The 24,303-nt window shown below is 37.1% G+C and overlaps 1 protein-coding gene across 5 annotated transcripts in view; it reads left to right on the plus strand.

Annotated features, from left to right (window-relative positions):
* Nucleotides 1–24,303, plus strand: part of LOC127435406 (USP6 N-terminal-like protein) — an 89,226-nt gene that overhangs the window by 41,841 nt on the left and 23,082 nt on the right. For 4 of the 5 annotated variants that reach the window (XM_051688870.1, XM_051688867.1, XM_051688869.1 and 1 more), the window contains 5 exons: nucleotides 2,918–2,991; nucleotides 11,900–11,982; nucleotides 13,090–13,129; nucleotides 17,632–17,712; nucleotides 22,268–22,375. In XM_051688870.1, coding sequence (XP_051544830.1) covers nucleotides 2,918–2,991; nucleotides 11,900–11,982; nucleotides 13,090–13,129; nucleotides 17,632–17,712; nucleotides 22,268–22,375 — 386 coding nt within the window. Of the gene's footprint in view, nucleotides 1–1,594; nucleotides 2,369–2,917; nucleotides 2,992–11,899; nucleotides 11,983–13,089; nucleotides 13,130–17,631; nucleotides 17,713–22,267; nucleotides 22,376–24,303 lie in introns of those variants that run through there. The other variant, XM_051688871.1, reaches the window with a different exon arrangement.

Consider the following 24,303-nt stretch of genomic DNA (forward strand, 5'->3'; position numbering starts at 1 on the left):
CTTACGCCAAAGAGAGACATTACATTTCTGTTTTATATTCATCAAATAAACGTCATCTTAAATTTCACTCAAGTCTGCGAGTCTTCCTGATAGAACTGCCGTTCATTGGATGTTTTTTGTTTTTGACACCATTCAGAGTAAATTCTAGAGACTGTTGTGTGTGAAACTCCCAGGAGATAAGCAGTTACAGAAATACTCAAACCAGCCCATCTGGTACCCAGCTTCTCAAAAGTCCTCCCAAATTGCTGCGTAGGGACATACATTATTGACTTTATGTTAGAAGATACATTGTGTATAGGCAATTGTAAGTACCAAATTTGTCTTTTTGTGATTTGACAGCTTGAATAAAGTTTAGGCTACTTGAAGGCTAGAGAATACATCGAAAAATTGCATAAAAACATCGCCCTTTTTAATGTTTCAGTTTGTGCAGTTGCATATTTATTTGTTTTTTTTCATTTACCAACTTGCAAACTCTTCGATGTTACTATATTCTTTAAGAAGTGCAAAAACTATGTAACTTTTATCATTCTTTCGTCTATACAAGTAATTTTAATGAAAAAAGTTCCATCCCAGTCTTTTAGCAGAGTTTGAAATAAGAAATCATTAATTCTATCTTGCATGTATTAAAGGCGACAATTTTTATTTGAAGTTCATTGGAATTTTCCATTAATTCCATTAAATTTGAACCAAATTGTTATCAAGGGACATATATATTATTAACTTTATTCTTGAAGAGACATTGTGTATTGGCAATTTTTTGTAACATAGGTTCATAGGATTTTTCCAAACACCAACCTGCCAACTCATTGACGTGACTTTGTTCATTCTTGAAGTGCAAAAACCTCTGTATGAAGCTTTTTTTTTGTATGGTGATTACTGTAGATTCGCTGTTTTGGACGCCACTACTATACATCGCACCATCGCGTCCTCTCTGCGATAACTCTGCGTTGTCCTACCTGTGACACTGTGCGGTGCTTATCGTACAATGTCCACACTTATCTGTTTACGTTTGAAAACTCCATTTTCAGTTTCCTGTTGTCATCATTTTCCAAAGTATGTGGCTATATTCATCATTTTCAAAAGACTTGTTTTCAGTAGATGAAAACACTGTTCTACTGTGGATCAAATGCAAAATCAAGGCATTTAGCTGGACGATGCGGGATAAAACAGCTTGATTAAAATATGATTCCTGAATTCAATCCACATTTGTGTGAAATACCTAAACACATAGAAGAATGGGTTAACTACATCAAAGTGCTGAGTGCTAACTTAAGTGAGACTTACTTATTTGTGTGTGTGGGTCTAATAGCGTTAGCTGTAAAATAAGGCATGACTAATTTCAGAAATTGAGTATAGCACCATACTCTTTTTCTTCCTAATTCACACTAATTGCATATCTTGTCAGCTCGTTTCGGTATGGAAAATGTCAGGAAAGATAAACTGTGATTTACTTTGGTCTTAACTACATAAAATGAGCTTTGTTAATCTGACAAATGACCATTAAGAATATTTGAAATGCTTTTCATTTAATGTATGGCATTTCTGCTTCAAGGGCCCCATTGGATCCCTGTAAATATGCTCATGCTCACATGTGCTCAGTGTGAGCTGTCAGGCTGATATATGGAGGTTGAGTGAGAGAGTGTTGAGCTAAAACATGGTGCTGAGTGAATGCTAATTTGTCGTAGAGGCCCTAGAGGTTTTAAAGGGGCAAATTTAAGACATCCTGCCATGTAGACTACTGTATTTTGTGTATATTCTACTGTAGATGTAGAGTATGTCCTACTGTACCTGCTGTATATCGTCTATCTTTTCTCTTCTCTTCTAGTCTTGTGTGACCCAGTTCTCTTCTAGTCTTGTGTTGTGTCATCTTTTCTTGTCCGGTCTAGTCTAGTTCTCCTCATGATTTTGCACTAGCTGCATGGCACAATCAAAATACAGAAAACCCAATCCTACATTAACATCCCAGACCAAACAATGTTTCCATTTGCGTGCGCGTGTGTGTGTGTGTCTAAACCCCAGACAACATCAACGTACAGGCTGATATTCAGTAGGTTGGGCTATTGCAGACTAACACAAAATCTTCTCTTACAGCTTTTCCCTTAGTTTGTAAAAAGAAACAGAAATTGTGTTTACAGTAATGCACTTACAATGGAAGTCTATGAGGCAAGGCCTTCCAGAGGGTGGAAAAGCAGAAATGTGAAGCTCTTATTTTTTTGTTAAAGCACTTATATTAATCCCTCAGTACAAAAATATTGTACTTTTCAGCTGTGAAGTTGTCTAAACTGTCCTTTTACTGGGACTACTTTTCTACATGGAAGAAGTCCATTCCAGGTGGAAGATCTAGTTATGTGTTACTGACGCAATTCAGGTGGGTGTAGTTTGCTCCTTGTCAGCAGTAGCTTATTTTGATTTGGATAGTTCCATCACGTCCCTCTCTGGTTTCCTTGCATGTATTGTGTACAAGTTTATATTTGTTTTTTAAAGTTTATTCCAGTGTATTGCCCAGTAGAATTCTATTGCAAGTACTTAACTATGAATGCAGTTTTACTTGGAAAAAACTGAGGGACAAATGGAAATTGTTTTCTGTGGTAACCGACAGCATGTCAAAAATGCTGTTGGAGCGTAACTTGTATTGAACCCGGAAAGCTCTTTTAAAGCAGACCCATGTTGTTTGTTTTAGATGTGAATGACGCAGTATGGCCTTGAGAAGCATATACTTGCTCAGTCCTATTTGAAAAGCCACTTGTTGCTATGCCCCAGCCATTAGAAAAGAGTGTGTGTGTGTGTGTGTGTGTGTGTGCGGTACATCATCTTTTCTCTTAATATCCCTAGAGCAGGCTTATTAGAGAGATGATTCACATATTGGACTTTGAAAATTGTGGCTAATATATCTCCCTATCTGTCTCTTTCTCTTAAGCGTCTGACTCAGAGCAGGATGCTGCAGTGAAGTTGGAACAGGAGCGAGCTGAAATACTCACCAAATATGACAAGGTGAGAGAAAACAGCTGCCATTCACACTCCGTCCAAATACCCTCCTACCCACTTTCCAAGAGAAACACAAACAGAACAGACAAGATACACAAAACACAAGAAACACATGCTCAGATCCAACCAAACACATCCTTCCATCAGAAACTGTTTTCATTTACATACTTTTATGCAAATTTTGGGATATCGCATAAAAATGCTGAATGGAAACACCAAGATGCAAATACAATATCTGAAATGCGCATAAAAAATGTGCTCGCTTAAGGACGAGAGTTTTTGTATTTGATAAGAGGACATGCTCATAAACTGAGACGGAAACGCATTAACTGAATAAATTCCTAGATGCGCATCAAAAAAGTCATTTGACTGCCTCAACGAGTCATGTGACTGAATGTTGTTATAATTTAAAATGTACATGTATCGGATCCTTTTTGGCTGTGACTATTGACAATATATCACAGCCTTGAGTGCCATACTTGCTTAAAAATTAAGCTTCAAATAGAACTCAGTGCTGTCCAGATGATGGGCTTTCACAGACGTCTCAATGATGTACACTGGGAATCTGGGAAGGAAGAGACATTCTTGTCTCTGAGAGTGAAATTAGACCTATTAGATAAAGATAATCAACGTTACATACTCATGCTTTACAAGTTGACCTGATTACTGTCTGTTTTCAGTTAAAGCACACGTAAAGTCTTATATATGTCTCATATATTTCCTCATGATGTGTCTTCATTTGTGTCTCTCGCTCGTGACCAGTTTGTAAATTGGTGGTGTTAATTGAGTATAATCTGAGCTCTCATTGGGGGCTGTGACTCTGGAATGTGTCTGTTAATTGAATTGGGATAAGCTCCCTTACATTGGGATTCTCCTTTCAGATCAAAAAAGCACAACCACACTCTGTCATTTTTATGCCTTCATTTTGTTTTCCTTTCTCCAACATTAACTTTTTTTCCTCTTTTAGGTGATTCTCATCAAGAAATATCCAGTTCGCATTTTACCTCAAAATCAAAATAAATAGTATAGTATTAACATTTGCAGGTTTTTTTTTTTGTTGTTGTTTTTTTTTTTTTGTCATGAAAATAATGTCACAATTAAAAAACAAAATATTGTGCTAAAAATAGACTTAATTTTCTTAATGCAAGATTAGGGATGCACCCATACCACTTTTTCTCTTCCGATTCCGATATCGGAAATCCCAGTATCGGCCGATACCGATCCCAAGCCGATACCAGTGTTGTTTTTTTTGCATAATCAGTTTAGAATATCTTTACATTATTGTGTGGAACTAATTGGGAGTACTCTTTAATATGTAAAGAAACACAAACCTCTAACTGCACATTATTTCAATATAAATGTATAGCTTATTAAGAAACACTGTATTATTAACTAGTATACTGGATAATGTAGCAGCAAAATTAACAGTAATTCCAGTCTTCAATTCAAAAGAAACCAGTGTTTTATTTTTGCCTTTTTTTTTTTTTTTTTTTTTTTTTTATAAATGTTTCAACTTGCATCTGGACTTTAAAGGATTCAGATCTCTTTTTTGTTCAATTTAGTTGTAAGACATCAGTCCACTTTTCATTCACACAGTTATTTTTTGGAACCCATTCAACTTAAATATTGTTATAAATTGTAAACTAATACTAATGATGACAATAATAATAATAATAATAATTTGTTATTAATATTATTATTATTGACTTTTAATTTTAAATACAACAGTAATATATTTAAATTGTGCACTTTTTAAACCCTCAGGCTTTTATTTTGACATTCTGAACTCTCCAGGAAGTCCTGTATGTGTCTGTTTTTAGGCAAGTTCACAGTAGTTTAATTCGCTTCTTATTCAAATTCTGGTAAAATGCACCTCCAGTGCCGTTCTAAATGCATATTATAAGTGAACCGAACAATAGAGCATCTACATCTGAGATGATGTTCTTGAGTAGCGCTCAAATATTGCGCACCGCTGTGAAGACTAACAATAGCCGCGAGTGCATCACCAGCCTGTGCGTGAGTTTGTGTCAACAGAGCAGCACCATTCACTAACACGCTGGCGCTGCGCATACTATATGTTTACTTATTAAACACAGCCTTTTTTGATTCACAGAGCTATCGCACGTCTTCAAGTGGCTTTGAATCAAATGCAGGAGTCATATTAACTGCTTTAATGGTGTTTTTATGGTTCTTTTATGTAATTTTTGGAGCTTGACTGTAACGAATATGACTAACACACAGTATCGGATTTGGATCGGGCTCATCGGACCGATACCCGATCCGTCTAAAAGCTTCAGTATCGGAGCCGATACCAATCCAGATATCGGATCAGTGCATCCCTATGCAAAATATAATTTTCTCTTTTGTTTATCTTGAAATTTGCGGTGAAATATTACCCAGATATGTCTTCAGATTTTGAGTTTCACCATTTTACAGACTTTTTACATACTTATGCCCTAATATTGGAAATAAATATTAAAAAGACATGTATACAAAGGCCAGTAATAAAAATATGTGAAATTCATAAGCTATAATCAGGTAGTGAGGTCGACTAGTGAGTTTATCTAAATATTTCTTCTTATTTTTTTATTTTTATTTTTTATTTTTTATTTATCTATAATATTTTTATCAGTGACGCTTTAAAGGGGATTAATTGACTTGAGTAGGTTTAAGTTAGGGCCATATGAAATCTGTTTTATTTGTTTTACTAAATTCTGTGTTTTCAAGTTTAATTAAATTGTATCATCAAAAAAAACACCCGAATCAAATTAATTCATAGAACTTTAATTAGCTGCTGATGTTCAGGTGTGGGTTGTGTTCTTTTGGGTTGCGTGACCTTTTCATAGGGCATTTTACAAAAGGATGTAACAAAAAGGAAGTGAGAATGTCACTGAACCTGGAAAGTGATGTAATTTAATGCCCACTCATTCTTTGACTGCCAAATGTTATTATCATATGTCAGAAATATAAATGCATACGCATTATTCAGACAGGATTAGATTTCTAAACGACGCTTCATTTACAGTTGTTAACATGGAACATCTATCATTTCATGCACAGACTAGGGCTAGGCGATATATCGAATATTCACCATATAACCGCAATGATTTTGCTGACGATATTTAATTAAGCAGTATCGTGAATATTGAGATCAACAGAGCACAACAGAGCCCGCACACTTAGCCGTCTGGGTTCCTGAAGTATTTTCCCCATTCATTTCTTCCATAGACTTTTTATAAAATCCTTCTTAAAGGAGTTGTAAGCCATGAACCAAACCAGCCAGCTCCGAGGAGAATCACATCATCACAATTTATTTTGAGGCAAAAAAGTATTTGAAAATCAGACATAAAGACAAAGATACAAGGCTGTGTACTTACCGTCTTTCATAAGGGGCACGGACTACAATCCCATGAAGCATTGTGAATGATGTCATTGAATAAAAAATGATGGGAATATATAAAATTATTTATTTTAGGTTGTTGATTATAAGTGTAGAAATATATTATTATTATTATTTTTTTTTTTTTTTCTAAGTTGGTAATTTGCTATGTAATTTGTAATATGTAAGGTTGAATTGAAATTATAAAGTACGTCTGTGAAAAAACAAATTAACCAAACCTCTCCATGGAAAACTAGTGCCATCCGAAGGGGCTATATTTGTACATATAGTGATTGATAGCCGGTGGGATGGATTGAGAAAGAGATGAGAGAAAACAGTGGTGGAGGGGTGTGTCCTTGGTGTGTCACCTGCAGAAATAATTATCACCGCCATGCGTGTCAATGCGACATGCTATCTGATTATCATATCCCACTGTAGATTTATGCCTATGACATACAGGAGAGAGTGAGACAAATAAATATGACTGTGTGTGTGTGTGTGTGTGTGTGTTAGTTTTTGTGGCTTACGAGGACTTTTTTTAGATTACAAACTAGTAATTACAAGGGTATTATGCTATAAATGTGGTGTATGAGGACACCCCTAGTGTCCCTGTAATTGGGTTAAAAAACATACTAAACAATGCTTTTTTTTTATTTTATTTTTTTTTATTTATTTTTTATTTATTTAAAAATGCCAAAAAAAAAATCTGAGATGGTTAGGTTTAGGGGTAGGGTTACAAACTGGTAATTACAAGGGTATTATGCTATAAATGTGGTTTATGGGGACATTTCAAATCACTTAAAAAACATATTAAACAATGTTTTTTGAAAATGTAAAAATGCAGAAAGTTTTTTGTGAGGGTTAGGTTTAGGAGTAGGGTTAGGGATAGGGGATAGAATAGATGGTTTGTACAGTATAAAAATCATTATGTCTATGGAGAGTCCTCATAAGGATAGCTGCACCAACGTGTGTGTGTGTGTGTGTGCGTGTGCGCGCCCTTTGCATGGCTTCTCTCTGTACTACTTCATTCTTCACGCTTTTGTGCAAAATGTTGTATATCTTTATTTTTTCCCTGTTCCTCCGTTCTTCATTCCTTTCCTTTCGATTTAATATTAGGTTTAAATTTGCATACATTTTATTGCCAAAGAGGCAAAGTGCATACATTGTGTATTGCATACATAAATAGTTATGTTTTGGTGCAGTGGTTTAATGGCCTGTGGGGATAAAGTGATTTTGTCAGTGGGTAAAGTGCTTAAACTTTCTTTTTTTTTTTTCTTTTTACATTTCTAAGTGATGCATTCAATGTATGAATTTAAAATTGTGCCATTCATCAAACAACATTCTACCCAAAGCAAGGTGTGAATTATGCAGAGGTTTGCAGGTAGTCTGATCCCCTTAATTAAGGTTTAAAGCCCCATTGAAGTTAAAACAAAAGGTTGTGGGCAGGGTCTTAAAAAATGAGGGGAATTCAGGTAATTTGGGCAATGTTTGGTCATTGAAATTAATTGCAAAAAGTGGCTCAATGCTTTCACCTTATATATACTAAACAGGTTTAATAAGGGCTGTGTATCAATGCAGGTTTCCCGATTTGATTTGAGTTCTAATTTACACACACTTCACAATTCAATTAGGATATACTTTAGTTTTAATGTCCATTTTGCTTACATGTGAAAGAAATGATCTTGAAGCTATGCTATAAATTATAAAGGGAACCTTCTATGTTGATACATTGTGAAAATATTAGGATATACAGTACTGTGCAAAAGTTTTAGGCACTTAAGATGTTTCACAAAAACATTTGTCATAAGATGATTATTTATATCTTCTGCTTTAGTGTGTCAATAGGAAAAATTAATTTTAGACTCCCAAACATTACTTTTGCAAATAGAAAAGATTAGAATAGAAGAAAAGGGCACTCTTCAAGAGATGTCATGGCCCCCACAGAGTCCCCCACTGAACATCGAGTCAGTCTGGGATTACATAAATAGACAGAAGCAATAGAGACAGCCTAAATATATAGAAGAACTTTGGTGAATTCTCCAAGAAGCTTGGTACATCCTATCTGCCAACAACCAAGAAAAACTGTGTCCAGGTGTACCTAGGAGAATTGGGGTTGTTTTCAAGGCAAAGGTGGTCACACCGAATATTGATTTAGCTTTTTTATGTTTAATGGACTTTGTATGATGTTAATTGATAAATGAAAAGTATTTATGGCATTATTTTTGAATACATCCTCACTATGCAACATTTTTCACAAGTGCCTAAAACGTTTGCACAGTACTGTATATTCTATATTAACAGAATAATCAAAAACTAAAAAGTAAACTTCAAAGTAAAAGTAAAAGGTTGATCTTGAGATTTTATAAATAGTTATCAGGAATGTTCAAGTAAAGATCACGTTTAATCTGAAAGTTTATTATTGTTTTTTTTTACCCAGTCGTAGTTTAAATTATTGTTGTTAATTACTATTATTTTATCATTTATTATTAAAATTACATATCACATACTGAACATTTCAACAGCATTTTCAAACTACATTTCAGTAACCATAAGTGCTAATTTATGTATTCTGCCAGTGGTTGCCTGAAAGAACCGTCCAATGTAGTCCGACCCACAGGGAACGCTGCTTTTTACAGTATCCACAAAAGTTAGATTTCAAGTTAGTCAAAGCACATTTTTTTACCTGTCGTCAAATAGACATTCACAAACAGATTTTGCCTTCACTTGAAGAGGTAACAGTAGCATTCATATGCTGCTCCTTGTTAGGATCAGATTCGAGCAGTACATTGAAAAAACAAAGTTCTGTAGTTCAGTCGTGACAACTACAGATTTGCTTACACTGCTGCTGCACAATTAGACATACATACAAATCCCTTGATGCAGATCTAGACCGGTGGTGCTGAGGAGGAGGAGGGTTTCAGAAAGAAAGTGAAACTGGCTGACCTGCAAACAACTGAGGCAATTTAAGTGTTAGACAAATAGACTTGATTACATGTAAAAGGACTTATCAGCTCTGCCAAAAGAGTATGTGAAGCTAATTGGCTAACAGATTACAGGCCATATTTTAAGACTGCTAAGCCTTAAGCACAATGCTATGCGATACGCGCAAAGTAAGTGGACATGGCCATGAAGTTTTGATATTTTTTTGTAAGCATGCTCTAAGTTTTAGGCTTAAGTGGGTTGGCGAAAAAGTGTGCATAGGTTTAGTCAAGTACTCCAGTTATTCCACCATCTGTGTCTTGTTATATTTTCTATTTCCTTTCAAGCACCGCCTATATACATGAAAACAGCCAGTTCATAAGAAATGGTTGTGTAAATGGATTGTATGTAGGGATGTTAATGAATAATCTATGCATGATTATTCGTTGTTAATAATTTGATCGATTAAGCTTATGAATTGTCGATTTATCAATTTCAGCACACATGCATTCAGTAATCATGCCAGCCGATTGAGAAAAGACTGTCTATTAAATTTCATAAAATTTGCAACACTAGTTGTATGCAATGCTTTAAAAGAATAATAAAAAAAAAAAAAAAAAAAAAAAACATGGACAATTTGTGTCTTACATACTTTTGTGTTTACATTTCTACATCCTTTTTAAATATTAGGCATACTTCCATGACAGTTACATGCTCATTATATATACGCATGGAAAATGTGCTTGTCAGAATTAATTGGATGTAGGCTGTGTTAAATTATAAAGAATGCAAGTATAATTAATCATATTGATCAACTAACATAAACACATCATGGCTAGTATTAAGTTATCCATATCTCTTTGATATTATCTGCTGGTGGAATCCCCAAACTGCAAACGCTGGAACTGAGTTTAAACTTTGCGCTGAGAATAGACGTGGTTCTCAGCCGTCTTAGCACAATGACCTATTTCTCAGGAATACAGCAAATTGCGATTTGTGGCACTTCATTAACATACAAAACACATTTGCGCACATACACCCATAGATAGCACAAGCACTCCCACTCACGCCCACTTGCGTGTTGTATTGGTACAAAAATTGTGCTTAGAATTGGATAAAATTGGATAAGACTGTACAGTCACTGTGCATAGCGCTGCACATAGAGCTGTCACGAAAAAAGATCCCTACATGTTTAAAGGACCTATCAACTTGTGCCATGTCGAGATCATTCATCACTTTATTATTGATTTATACATCACAACCAACCTATATCACTTACATATTGTTTAAATAGTCTTTATATAGTTGATGTTAGCTGACTGTACAAGGGGCACCAAAAGGCAATGTTGGTTTCACAAGACAAAAAAATTACTCACCGTTAGTTGTTCCCTCAAAATTCATTGTATAACTCACACACTGATCCAAAGAACAGTGTTTCTTCAATTATTTTCTCTCTGTCTGTCTTGCAAGCCACCAAAAAAAATGTGTGAGTGTGGCATTTCTGTGGAAATTCAGTTGTTATACACAGGAATGGGCTGATGCACAAACGTGTGGTGAGCATTCTGCCCATATTTCTCTCTCCTTTCATAAACACATGCAAGGTTAACCTGTCTCTGCCCCAGGTGTCTCTCTCTATATATGTGACGTTTGAAAAGAGCAGCTGACACTCTGTCCACACACTGCCCACCCTTCCATTACCTGCCTTAAATATGTATGAAGTTCACTGTGCAGCGAAGCCATGCGGTTTGAGAATTCAAGCCTTCAGCAACTCCACACATATACATAAACACACTAGAACTGTGTCTGGACTGATCCACTTAAGTGTTTCCCCTAGGTTTTTTTCAGCAGCGGTGCTGTTGTGCGAACGCCCACGAACCCGCTACGCCAGACCCTTATTTACGTGCGTCAGTGGAGGAATAGCTTAAGACGACCTTAGTATTATTATAGATATAATACTTAAATTCTTAAATTTTATTAAAGACGATTATTTGTAATTTAAACAACCCCCTTATTTTGACAAATGCACTGCGTTGCTCTTTTCCTCCTCGGTGCTATTTAGCATGTCGGGGCTATCCATCGTTTGAAAGGTTTGACTTCTTACATAGCGCTTTAAACTCGAAAATTCGCACTATATTTCAAATGGGTTACATTTAGTTTTGTGGTCTGCGCCGTGATATCGAGGAAAGCCAATGGTCCTGTTCCGTGCGCTACAGAGTAGAGCAGATCATTGGCGCGAGTAGTTCCATGATGGCTTGCTCCAAACTCACGCGAAAACCAGGCTTCAATCGCAATGCAGAAATATCACGTTGCAGATGAGAAGCATATTTAGCGTGTATAAAGCGCCAACCTCAAGATGATCATTACATTTGCCTCGGTGGCCTGAAATTTTGCCAAAAAATAAATAAATGGAAGGAGAACCATAGTATTGTTTTTTCCCTGCTGTCCGCAGCCCGATCCAAACAGATCTAGCAAGCGTAACGTTGCGGCAAGGATATTAATGAGCCATGTAAAATTTCAGCAGTGGCGCTCATAATTTAGCAGCGCCGTTGCGTCACTGCTGAATGCATATAAGGGAAACACTGCATATTTACTGTTTTGTGTTCATTGTGCTTTCAGGGTAAAGAAAGTGCCAAGGTGGAGTCATGGGAGGAGGCCAATTATGATCTGTATAAAGTGGTGGACCGCTTCGGCTTCCTGCAGTAAGAGACTTTAGATACTGAAGAAACCCAGCAGAGAACTTTACAGCTCTTATCTTGATCTCTGTCTGCTCCTCTTGCCCTCTCCTGTCTTCTCTTTTCGTCCTGGCGGGGAGGTTTGTGGCTCACCCAGGCCCCTTAAACAGCACTGTACTGTTGGATATTTATAGGGTGCCACATATGGCTGGCAGATCAGCAGGCTATAATTACAGTTATAATTACAGAGAGAGAATAAAAGAAAAAAAGAATGCAAAAAAGACAGAAAAGGAGAGATAGAAAAGCATAGTTAGACAGACAGGCAGACAGATAGACAGATGGATCATTATCTATATTATTCAGTATTCAAAAAGTATAATTCATATAGTTTAATCTTATTGAAAATGAACTATTTTACCCAATATTTGTGTATTTCCCAAATCAGATCTGAAATGGCAGCCATGGAAATGGTAATTTCCTGTTTGTGTAGCTGACTGAGATCTCGCACTTTGAACAGTTTCAGGGGTGGGGGTCACGGGGACATGTTTACCCATAGTGATGTTTATTTATCCAGAGAGTGTACTTCCTGTGGAACAAAGTAATTCCCTTTTTCAGTAATATATTCAAACAGTTTGCTGGAACTCAGATTTTACGTCAACAACCTAACCAGTTTTTGAATAATGGTTACTTCTGTTTCTCTCCCTGTGCAGCCATCGAGTTTTCTGAACAGTGGCCAGACATTCAGCCATATTTAAAGCATCATTTTTGAGACCATGAATGTCTATTTGTCAGTTGTAGCCTAAGTAAAACTCTTTGTTGACATTGTGAACCTTTCTAACTCAACTTTTGAATGTGTGTGGGTTTACTTTAGGCACAGAATTGTCCCTAGAAGCTTGCTAAATCTGAAAAATCTCCCTTTGGTGATGTCTATGGACATACTCAATTGGAAACACTATTTATACATCGACAATATGTTTTAATGCTAAAAATGTAAAAAGTTTTCTTTTAGGTGTAGGGTTAATCTACAGTAATTAGTGTAGCTCGTTTAGATTGCTTTGCAAACGTGTTTGTGTGTGTTTGTGTACTCATTGTATTCCTGTTTGTAACCATGTGTGTTTATTTTGTCTTTTTCAGCGAGAATGAGCTTCCAGCATATGACATAGTGGAGGAGAAGGTGAGCCCAGTCCTGTGCTTGTGTCTGTGGCATCAGAACTGTGTTAAACTGTTAAACTTGAGCTGAAAGTATTTGATAGCCTGAAACTCTGTGAAAACATGTCCAAATTCTTTTTTTTTTTTTTTTTTTAATCTGAAAGAAATTGTACAAGGACATATCATTGCTGTCAAAAAACATTACAATCCCATATGTTTCCTTGAGGAAATGGTTTTATTCAGCTGACACTTTTAAAAAGATTTTTAACAAAGTCCGTTGTGAATCATTTTTAGAGGACTTCACAAGCAGGAATGAACAAACAGCTTGAAATTAAGAACTGATAGAAATTAAGCTAGAATTCAGAACTGTAAAATGTACAGAGGCAACGCTTAAAGGTGCTGTGAGTGATGTTAGCCATTCTAGAACTTCCACGAGACTTTTGCCAATATATGGAATGTCTGGTGAATGCGCAGAATGATTGACAGGCAGAAAGTGTTTCAAAGTCTTTTTCTGTATGCTTTGGCCTTCATCCACACTGAGACGGCGTTTCGAAAACACTCTTTCAAGTGGATAAATTTGAAAGTGCTGTCTTCGTGTTGTAGTGTGGACAGGGAAAATGGAGATATTGAAAAACGATGATGTATTGTCATGTAACTCAGTCATGTGATCCCTTCAACCCAAAACAATCAAGATGGCGGCCCATGATGTAGTACCGTTGTTGTGCCTGCTATTAGCTTTGATAGCATTGTTATAGATAAATGTTACTTTGTACAACCTTTACATTGCATTCCTTCAAAGGTGACGTGAAGTTTGCTCTGAATATCTTCCTGGCGACGGAACAAAGGACAGTTGCTTTTCAGATGGAATGTGCATTAAGGGGATTTAGGGACCCTACACAATAGAGTTAGCGCTGCGTCAGAGAATGCTGCGAATGCATTGATTTCAAAGGGGATGGTTCATCGGAAAAAACGGAATGGGAAAACGCAAGGGTTTCCCATAGTGAAGCTCCATCATGCGACTAAAAGTTGAGAACATTTCAACTTTTGCTGCAACACACTCTGGTGTAGGCATCCATTGACCAGTGAGAATCTAGGAGAGGCAGGACTAGCTGTGCTATTTAATCGAAAAACATGGCGGACAAGCTCAAACATGCGGTGTATTCATTCCCTGTCCTCTATTATCTTTCTCTGTCAGGCTAAAAATTAATTGGAGACAGAGCCTGGAGAACAGTTTCAGTGTTTACTGGTACATCAGGGCTCCATTCTGTGACTAAATCTTCGCATTTTGCGACCAATTCTCATAACAGTGCGATTAAACTTTGCAAGAGGTTGCAGTGGTGTGACTACAAAGTTGGCCGACTCTCTGATTTTGCGCTGTGGTTTTTTTGTTGCGTATGAGAAATATCAAAAGGCAAATGTTACAGAAACGAAAACAAAACAGCTCTACCTGGATCAGTCACCGTGGCTCAGTGGACAGATCAGCGCAGAGCACGTGGACCGGTCTTGAGCTCTCAGCTGCACAGATCATCATAGACGGCGTTCCATAACTCACCCACCGAAGGGCACTTTCAGGGGAGAATAATCATGATAGTCATGCTGTAAGATCGCTTTACTCAAAAAGGGAGTTCCAAATGACCCTTTTTTTCAGCCCTACACCTTTTAGCCTTTCAAAGCTCTCGCAGTGGATGGTATAGTCTTTGAGGGGAATAGGGCATAAGGATGATCACTTCAGAATAGAACACACCCATAAACAGCGCTGCAAGAAGCGCGTGCTGGGTTCGGCATTGATCTTTTTGTTTAAAACCTCAATGAAAATCAGTGTTGGTGATTAAACTACTTTAAAAAAGGCTTTGTTTGTCTTCAGATGGCTGTATTTCTATCCCACTGTCAAAGTATTTGAATTTAGCCCAACATAAAGGTGTTAACGTTTTACAGATTACTTTTGTAATATCAGTATGTTTACAAAATTTCAAAATCAATGCTTTACTGTCAAGTGGGCATTTCAGTGGGACAAAGTGTGCATTTTTATTGGAAATGTACTTATATGTACTAAATATTATTAGTTTTAGTCCATATAATTTTCACCGGTGCCAACGCTCCTTCTGAGCTTTTCCTAGTGTGTACGTGCCCTTAAGCATTTTCATACATGTTAATCTGGACGAGCAACTTTTGGAAAACGCTTGAAAATGATAGTGTGAACAGAGAGCATTTCAAAAAATGAAAACGCCATTTTCAAATGTATCGAGATTAAAGTGGATGCTGCCTAAGGCTACGTTCACACCACAACTAAATATGGCCCAAATCTGAATTCTTCACTCACATGTGACACAGATCAGTTCATTGGATGACAGTGTGAACTGCCGAAAGCCCTTTTTAAATTTTTTATTATTATTTATTTTTTATCCGATCTGGGCTACTTTTATAAGTGAGACACGTATCTGATTTTTTTCCAATGTGCCTTCAGTGTGAACAGCCAGGTCTGATTTAATGTGATTTTTACATCTAACTCAACATTTGTCATTTGTTCGCTTTATTGACCACGTGTATATATGCCTGTTATGGTTTAAAACTTTTAGGTGCGAGTCATTAACTTTCTAGTTAACGCATTCAGTTAAATACAATTATAGGCTACAACTGTTGGGTTCAGTGATTCATTTGGATTTCACATGGTAAAATAAGTGCATGTAAAGATACAGAGGTAGATTTATGTAACAGTGCCCTTCACTTGCGTCACTCGCACAGAAAACACAGTTTCTGGGCTATATTTCTCAAACTGAATCAAAACGCAAATGCAAGCCAGTCAAATCTGAAATAATTATAGATAACTCTTCTTACCATTGATTTTATGGTGTTTCACACATAATTAATACTATACATTATTGAGCTTTGATGGTAATTAAATTATAAAGACTGCAAATGACTTAAACAAAAAAAATAGAATTAGCCTACATTATTTTTATTGCATTTTTTTTTATTTTCTCCCCAATTTGGAATGCCCAATTCCCAATGCGCTCTAAGTCCTCGTGGTTGCGTAGTGACTCGCCTCAGTCTGGGTGGAGGAGGACGAATCTCAGTTGCCTCTGCATCTTAGACCGTCAATCCGTGCATCTTATCACGTGGCTTGTTGAGTGCGTTACCACGGAGACATAGCGTGTGCGGAGGCTTCGCGCTATTCTCCGCAGCATCCATGCACAACTCACCACGCGGCCCACTGAGAGCGAGAACCACACATTATAGTGACCACGAGGAGGTTACCCCATGTGACTCTACCCTCTCTAGCAACCGGGCCAATTTGATTGCTTAGGAGACCTGGCTGGAGTCACTCAGCACGCCCTGGATTCGAACTTGCGACTCCAGGGGTGGTAGTCAGCGTCTTTACTCACTGTGCTACCCAGGCCCCCTAATAGCCTACATTATTTATCAAGATGGTCTTTCTCCATCACTTGCTGATATAGGCTACGGTATTATTAGATACATAGGCATTAAGTGTCCTATCCGCGTTAAAAACAAAAATTATGGCTAGTTAAATGTTCATTATAATTAAATTGTACATATTATAATGATGAACATGGCAGGGTTTGTTATACACATGCGAGTCAGTTTAGGAGCATCGGCTGTTCAGACCAGTATCTGAAATGGGCTACATTTCAAATTTCAAAAGACCTTACAAAAAACTCAGATCTGAACCACATTCAGGTGCGGTGTGTACAAAGCCTATTTCTTATTCTGACAGGTAATAGAAATGTTTTCTGAGTGTAATTTCATAAATAAATCACTTGCAGCACCTTTAAAATATATGAATTGTTTTTTTTTTTGTTTTTTTTTTTAGCAAACAGAATATCAAATCAAGTGCCATTTATTTTAAAGAAAGCACATAAGCACACTTTTCAAGCAAAACATATCTAGACACTTTCTGGTTGTCAGATGTTTGTAGAATGTGTTCATGGTTAATGTGATGACCTCTGTGAACTTCATGCATTCATTAACCTTGACACCAGCTGGACACCAGAATTACAAAGCTTGCTGAGAAAAGTGAAGTTAGTTTTGCAAAAAGCTCTAGCATTATTTGTTTGCAGATGCCACTTGGTTTCATATTTTGCCATCTAATGCAATGACATTCAGACATCTTTAAGTGTGACTTTTGTGTCTTAAGTGCCCTTTTTGGGGCTATACACGCACAATTCAAATGTTAAAAATCTTTAATCTTGGCCAAGAACACTTAATGTCAAGTTTTAAAGTGATAATAAATGCTAAATTGTAGTAACAGAGTAACTTTGCTGCTTCAGAGGCCATTATCTGCTCCTGTAGAAGGAAAAAGAGTGAAGATATTTAAAATGTTTTGGGTGTTTGTATCTGGGTGACCACAAAACCTTTAATAAGGCTGTTAATCTAAAACAGCATAAACAGTTTGCAGTATAATCAGACCTTTAGACCACAAAAGTGTTGATTTAAAGGCACATGGTAAACATTGCGGCGAGTTTTTGTCATTTTTATTGAATATATTCTGTTTGTAATTCCTGCGCTTAGCAAAAGCATCTGGAAGTGGAGAGAACAACAAAATGGCTAAAAATGCTGAAAAGTTGGGAGAAGTACAAGAACAGTGACAAGGTGGGTGTGTTCTTTATTGAATGGACTTGAAATCTCTAAAGGACTTTCAAAAAATGTCTTTGTCTTTCATCTTGTGTGTATATGTACTGTCTCTGTCCTGTGTATTGGGCATCATTGAAACATTCCCCTTAGAAAACCACTGTTGTGCTTCAATTACACAAATTGTGTGTATGTGTGTGTGTGTGTATATATATATATATATATATATATATATATATATATATATATATATTATACATGTATGTCTGTCTATGTGTGTTAATATCTTCAGGCAGTGGTTTGTGTGTTAAATTGGATTTCATCTCTCTAATGCTGTCGGGTAAAGTTGAGAAATCATAATGATTCCTGAGGTAGAGCATGACAGTTCTGCAGTTTATTACTCTGTGTGAAACTAATAGAGAGAGGAGTTAATGTGTGTCGCTCTAAAGGGTGCAATTATCCAATTTGTACTTGATTTGACTGTTTTGCATCAAGACAACCAATTACATTGAAAGAAAAAAAAAAAGAACTAACAATTTCTTAATCAGTATTTTTGTCATCTTTTTCAGTAAAAATATCTAAACATCCTTAAAACAAGATACATTTGCTATTTACTAATAGGGTAAGAAAAAGGTATGTTTACATTCATTGCGTAACGTTTTTTGTTTCAAATTGAAAACCAAAGGGCTGTCACTCGATAAATTTTTTTGCCAATTAATTCATCGAATTAATTGCATATCAGTATTTGTTGGGAAATGCCTACAAATAAAGATAATTTGATATAATATTTTTAATATTTTAATATAATTTCTAATATATAATAAATATACGTAATTACAATAATTCAAATACTTTACATTATTTTTAACGATTGATTAGACAATACAAAAATTGTCTTTAGAAGTCAACTATTGTTTAATATCCATATTTCAAATGCGTGGAATCAAAAGCCCAGCAAAATATTAATTATGCTTTGAACTTTTTTTTTTTTTCCTTTTTAAAAAGAAATAGGCAAAAGCTATAGGCATAAGCTATTTTTGTTTAGAAACAAAAATTTAAGGAACACAGCATACATGGACTGAAAAATAAACTTAATTCTAAGGGAAAACACTAATTATTATTATTATTATTTACCCAATTGGCAAATAGTTTTCTTAAGCATAAACCTCAGATTTCTCCCCAATTTGGTATGCCCAATTCCCAATGTGCTCTAAGTCCTCGTGGTGGCGTAGTGACTCGCCTCAATCCGGGTGGCGGAGGACGAATCTCAGTTACCTCTGCGTCTGAGACCGTCAATCCTCGCATCTTAACACGTGGCTTGTTGAGCGCGTTACCGCGGAGGCTTCACTCCATCACTGCGGCATCCACGCACAACTCACCACGCACCCCACCGAGAGTGAACCACATTATAGCGACCACAAGGAGGTTACCCCATGTGGCTCAACCCTCCCTAGCAACTGGGCTAATTTGGTTGCTTAGGAGACCTGGCTGGAGTCACTCAGCATGCCCTGGATTCGAACTTGTGACTCCAGAGGTGGTAGTCAGTGTCTTTACTCGCTGAGCTACCCAGGCCCCCTGAAAACAAGACTTAAAATCGTATGCCAGTTTGCCTCCCAAGTAAGTGCATCTTGTTTTAAGGATGTTCAGATATTTTATACTTGAAAACAAGACAAAAATACTGATTAAATAATGAAAATTTGGCTTCATACTAATTTTTGGCCCAAAAAAACATGAATTACAAGATTTTACAACAAAGCAACGCATCTCTAAGGAATTCTTGTTGAAAATTTGGAATTGTAAGAAATTGTTTAATGCTTCCGTGTTGTTTATTAGCATCAAACCTGGTTGAAACAGGCCTTTAAAGGAATAGTTCACCCAAAAATGAAAATTCTCTCATCATTTCTTCTGCTGAACATAAACGAAGATTTTTACACGAATATCTCAGCTCTGTAGGTCCATAAAATGCAAGTGAATGGTGACTAGACCTTTTGAAGCTCCAGAAATCACATTAAGCCAGCATAAAAGTAATCCATATGACTCCAATGGTTTAATATGTGTCTTCTAAAGCAATGCAATCGCTTTGAGTGAGAAATGGATCAATATTTAAATCCTTTTTTTACTATAAATCTCCACTTTCACTTTCAGAATGTGTAAAAGTGAAAGTGGAGATTTATAGTAAAATACATGGATTTCACCATATCGATTACTTTTATGCTGCCTTATGTGATTTTTATTTATTTTTTTTTTATTTTTTTTTGGGAGAATGAAAGGTCTGCTCACCATTCACTTTCATTGTATGGACCTACAGAGCTGAAATATTTTTCTAAAAATCTTCATTTGTGTTCAGAAGAAGTAAGAAAGTCATACACATCTGGGATGGCATGAGGGCGAGTAAATGATGAGAGAATTAAAATTTTTGGGTGAACTATCCCTTTAAGGTGACTATTGCTACTATAGCTAATCGTCATCTGTATAATAATTAAATTGGTCTGCATATGTGTGTTTCTGATTTTTCTGTACACAGCCTACATACACACATACACAAACCTCACTCCTCAGACATCTTGTTTAAAGTGTTTGTCTTTTGTCTAACAGATGGAGTCATTGACTTCCTACACATCCGCAATTACAAAACCAAACTCATATCAACAAACAAACACTCAAGACACCCGCCGATTTGTAATGTCTTGTTTTATTCAGATAAGCAAACACTCTTAATCGTCTCATTTTACTGTGTTAGGCGAGATAAGAGGCAGAATCTCACACACACACACACACACACACACACACACACTCACTCATTCGGTGTGTGGCTCTGGGATATGTGCTGCTGTCTGTCAATAATCACCTCCTCAATAGCTCTCCCAAAGATGATTAATATCGTCATTATCATTATCGTAAGTGAGCTACTCGGCAGCCATCTATACACACGCAGACTCAGATGGGCCCTGAGGGGGAATGAGACGTTCAGAATATCACTTAGCAGCAGTAATGTGGACAGATGAGAGGAGGAAATGGAAAAGTGTTAATTCCTCTTGTTCACCTCTCTACCTATCCACAGTTGCACATCTCTTTCTCTCTCTCTCTCTCTTTCTGTCTGTCTGTTTCAGTGGGGTGAGTTTTATTGTAGCTGAGAGACGATTCTCACCGGCCATCAGCTTTTGTGGTTTCAGCATTTTACTTTTGAGCTCTTAATCTGCCCTCTGATGGGAGGTTAATCTTCCATGACTGCCCAATCACCTGTGAGACACACTCACTTAAACAGCTGTTTTCTATTAAACTTATATTGAATGTGTTTAGACAGGGTGATTGTCTATTTTGTGAGTTTGCTTATAACAAAGAGAAAAAGTAAACTGTATATGTGAACTCTAAACTTCTACCAAGTGTGAAAAGACTGTTTATTGAAACCAAACTGCAAAAACTTCTGACATTGGACAGATTAATAGATTTGCAAAGCAGCCCCATTATCTTGCAAAGGATGAGCTCTCTCCACATGATGTTTTTATGTTGGTATGCGGTGCCCTTTTTACACCATACGTACTGCTGCGCGTTCTTCCAAAACAGTTCAACCTTAGTTTCATCAGTCCACAAAATATTTTCCCAGTAGCATTGTGGAGTGTCAAGGTAGTCTTTGGCAAACTTCAGGAGCGCAGTAATGTTTTTGTTGGAAAGCAGCGTGTCCTGCCATGGACGCCATGGCTGTTTTTTAATGTTTCCGTAAAGAAGACTCATGAACAGAGATGTGAACCAGTTCCAATGATTCCTTCAAGTCTTTAGCAGTCACTCTAGGATTATTTTTTACCTCATTGAGCATTCTGCTGTGTGCCCTTTGAGTCATCTTGGCTGGAAGGCCACTTTTAGGGAGAGTAGCCACAGTAATAAAATATCACCTCCATTTATAGACAATTCGTCTAACTGTGAAGAGACAAATATCTAAGCTCTTCAAGATAACTTTAACCCTTTCCAGCTTTATGCAAAGCAACAATGCCTGATCGCAGGTCTATTAAAATCTCTTTTTTTGCGAGGCATGGTCCACATCAGCAGATGCTTCTTGTGAATTGCAAACTCAAAATGTTTGAGTGCTTTTTATAAGTCAAAGTGGCTCTAACCCATACCTCCAGTCTCGTTTCATTAATTGGATGCCAGGTTTGCCAACTCCTGACTCTAATTAGCTTTTTTTTTGTCGTCTTTAGCCTAGGGGTTCACTTACTTTTTCCACAGCACTGTGAATGTTTAATGGGATGTGTTCAATAAAGACATGAAATATTATAATTGTCTATGTGTTGTTAGCATAAGCACATTGTGCTTTGTCTATACTTTAATCACTTTTTGTGACCAATTAATGCAGAAAACCAGCTTTTCCATACTTTTTCTTGCCACTGTATATTACAGTTCAGCTGTATGCCTCATGTTGTGCCTTTAAATTTGCATCAAGTACTTTTTCCCCACTTTTACTCCAGAAGAAATTAATAGTAAATTTTACTAACATTCAACAAAAATTATATACACTGTGTGTGTGTGTGTGTGTGTGTGTGTGTGTGTGTGTGTGTGTGTGTGTGTGTGTGTGTGTGTGTAGCTGGTGAGAAGGATCTATAAGGGAATTCCACTGCAGCTGCGAGGTCAGGTTTGGGGTCTGCTTCTTGACATCCCCAAAATCAAGGAGGAGAAGGAGGACTTATATGAGGTAAACATACACATACTCAGTATTCTAAGTTCCTCCTGCTTATTCAGGACTTTTTTTAGAGCTAGTTCTGATTAGACAAAAATGTGTGCAAGTAAGAGGGGCAAGCACAAATACTGTGCTTAAATATGACTTTCTAAAATAGCCAGTTCCTGAGGTTTTGAATGTACCACTTATGTGGTTTGACACACACACACAACACAGAGGGAAATATCACTGTGAACGGACAGTAGCAGCTTTACTAAAGCCCTGCTTGTCTAACTGGAGCGTTTTTTTTTGTTTTTTTTTTTTCCAATTAACATTTTTATTGATTCATAAATATGTAACAAAATAAAAAGCACAACATATATACACTGAATCAACATTTAACATTTAACCCCCCCAATACCCCTCCCCAATCACCAAACCCACCCTAACCCGCAACGGCCACCCCTGTGGTCACAAATAGATACACAAAAAAAACCCACAAAAAAACCCCCATAATAATCATATATAAATAAAACAAAACATCTCTCTCCCCAGTCTCTCCGAGAGAGTCCCCCAAAAACACCAAGTAACTACCCCACTTCCTGTCGAACAGATTCTGAACCCCCAAAAGCAGCCACTCTCCCCATCTCCACACACCACTCTGGAAATGACGGTGCCCTATCCGACTTCCATCCCCTTAAAATAATTTGCCTGCCCACCATAATGCTGGTCAGAACCCAGTTTTTTGTGTTTATCCCCAAAATTTATGACTGCCCCATAGCCCAAAATACAGAGTCTGGGGCAGAGTGAAATTCGAGTGCCTAAAACATCACACAAAAAATTCTGAACTTTCAACCAAAATTCCTGGATCTTAACACACCCCCAAAAAGCATGGGTTGTGTCTCCGTCTTCTGACTGGCATTGCCAGCAGGTGGGTGTGTCTTTTAGACCAAGCCTATACAACCTAGAGGGGATCCAATAGAATCTATGTAAAATCTTAAATTGCATAAGGCGCACCCTTGCATCTCTAGATGCAGACTTGACATTTTTTAGAATCCTAACCCACACTCCCTCCTTCAATGTAATGAAGCTCACCTGCCCACATCGCTTTAAAACCTTTTTATTAAGGGGTCAAAATAACTAAATCAGACAAATTTGCTGGGAATAAAATGGCCAAATACTTAATGCCCTGTTTGGGCCACTGGAAGGCGCCCGGTTGGTAAGCCATTACTGGGCAGTACACTGCCAGAGCCAAAGCTTTGGATTTAGACCAGTTGACTCTGTATCCCGAGAACTTAGAAAAGGAATTAATAATTCTGTGGAGGCAAGGCATAGATCTAGTAGGGTCGGAGACAAATAATAAAATATCATCTGCATAAAGCAAAAGCTTATGCGCCACACCTCCCACCACCACCATCCTCCTTTCTTATAGTGACTGCTAATGGTCCCAGGGCAAGACAGAGCAATAATGTGTAAAGAGGGCAACCCAGCCAGGTTCCCCTATCCAGAGTAATATAATCTGAAATTAATCCATTTGTATGTACCGCTGGTACCGGGTGTCTATAAAGTAACTTGGTCCATCCAATAATCCAAATATCTTTTTAAGATTATCCCATTCTACCATATCAAACGCCTTTTCGGCATCAAGTGAGATGGCAGCGGTCAGAGTCTGATCGTTCGCCACTGACCACATGATATTGATGAAACGCTTAATGTTATCAGTAGAGCTGCGGCCCAGAATAAACTCCACCTGATCTATATGTATAAGATATGTCATAACTTTACTTAATCAGTTAGTCAGACTTTTTGACAATATTTTTATGTCTAGCTGGATCAGGGAAATTGGACAGTAACTCATACACTCACTTGGATCTTTGTCCTTTTTAAGAATCAGACTGATCCGGGCTTGTGTCATGGTTGGCGGAAGCTTTCCATTCTTTAATGATTCCGTATAAATTTCTAAC

Source organism: Myxocyprinus asiaticus, chromosome 45 (genome assembly GCF_019703515.2).
Source record: "Myxocyprinus asiaticus isolate MX2 ecotype Aquarium Trade chromosome 45, UBuf_Myxa_2, whole genome shotgun sequence".
In the NCBI taxonomy this organism is placed as follows: domain Eukaryota; kingdom Metazoa; phylum Chordata; class Actinopteri; order Cypriniformes; family Catostomidae; genus Myxocyprinus; species Myxocyprinus asiaticus.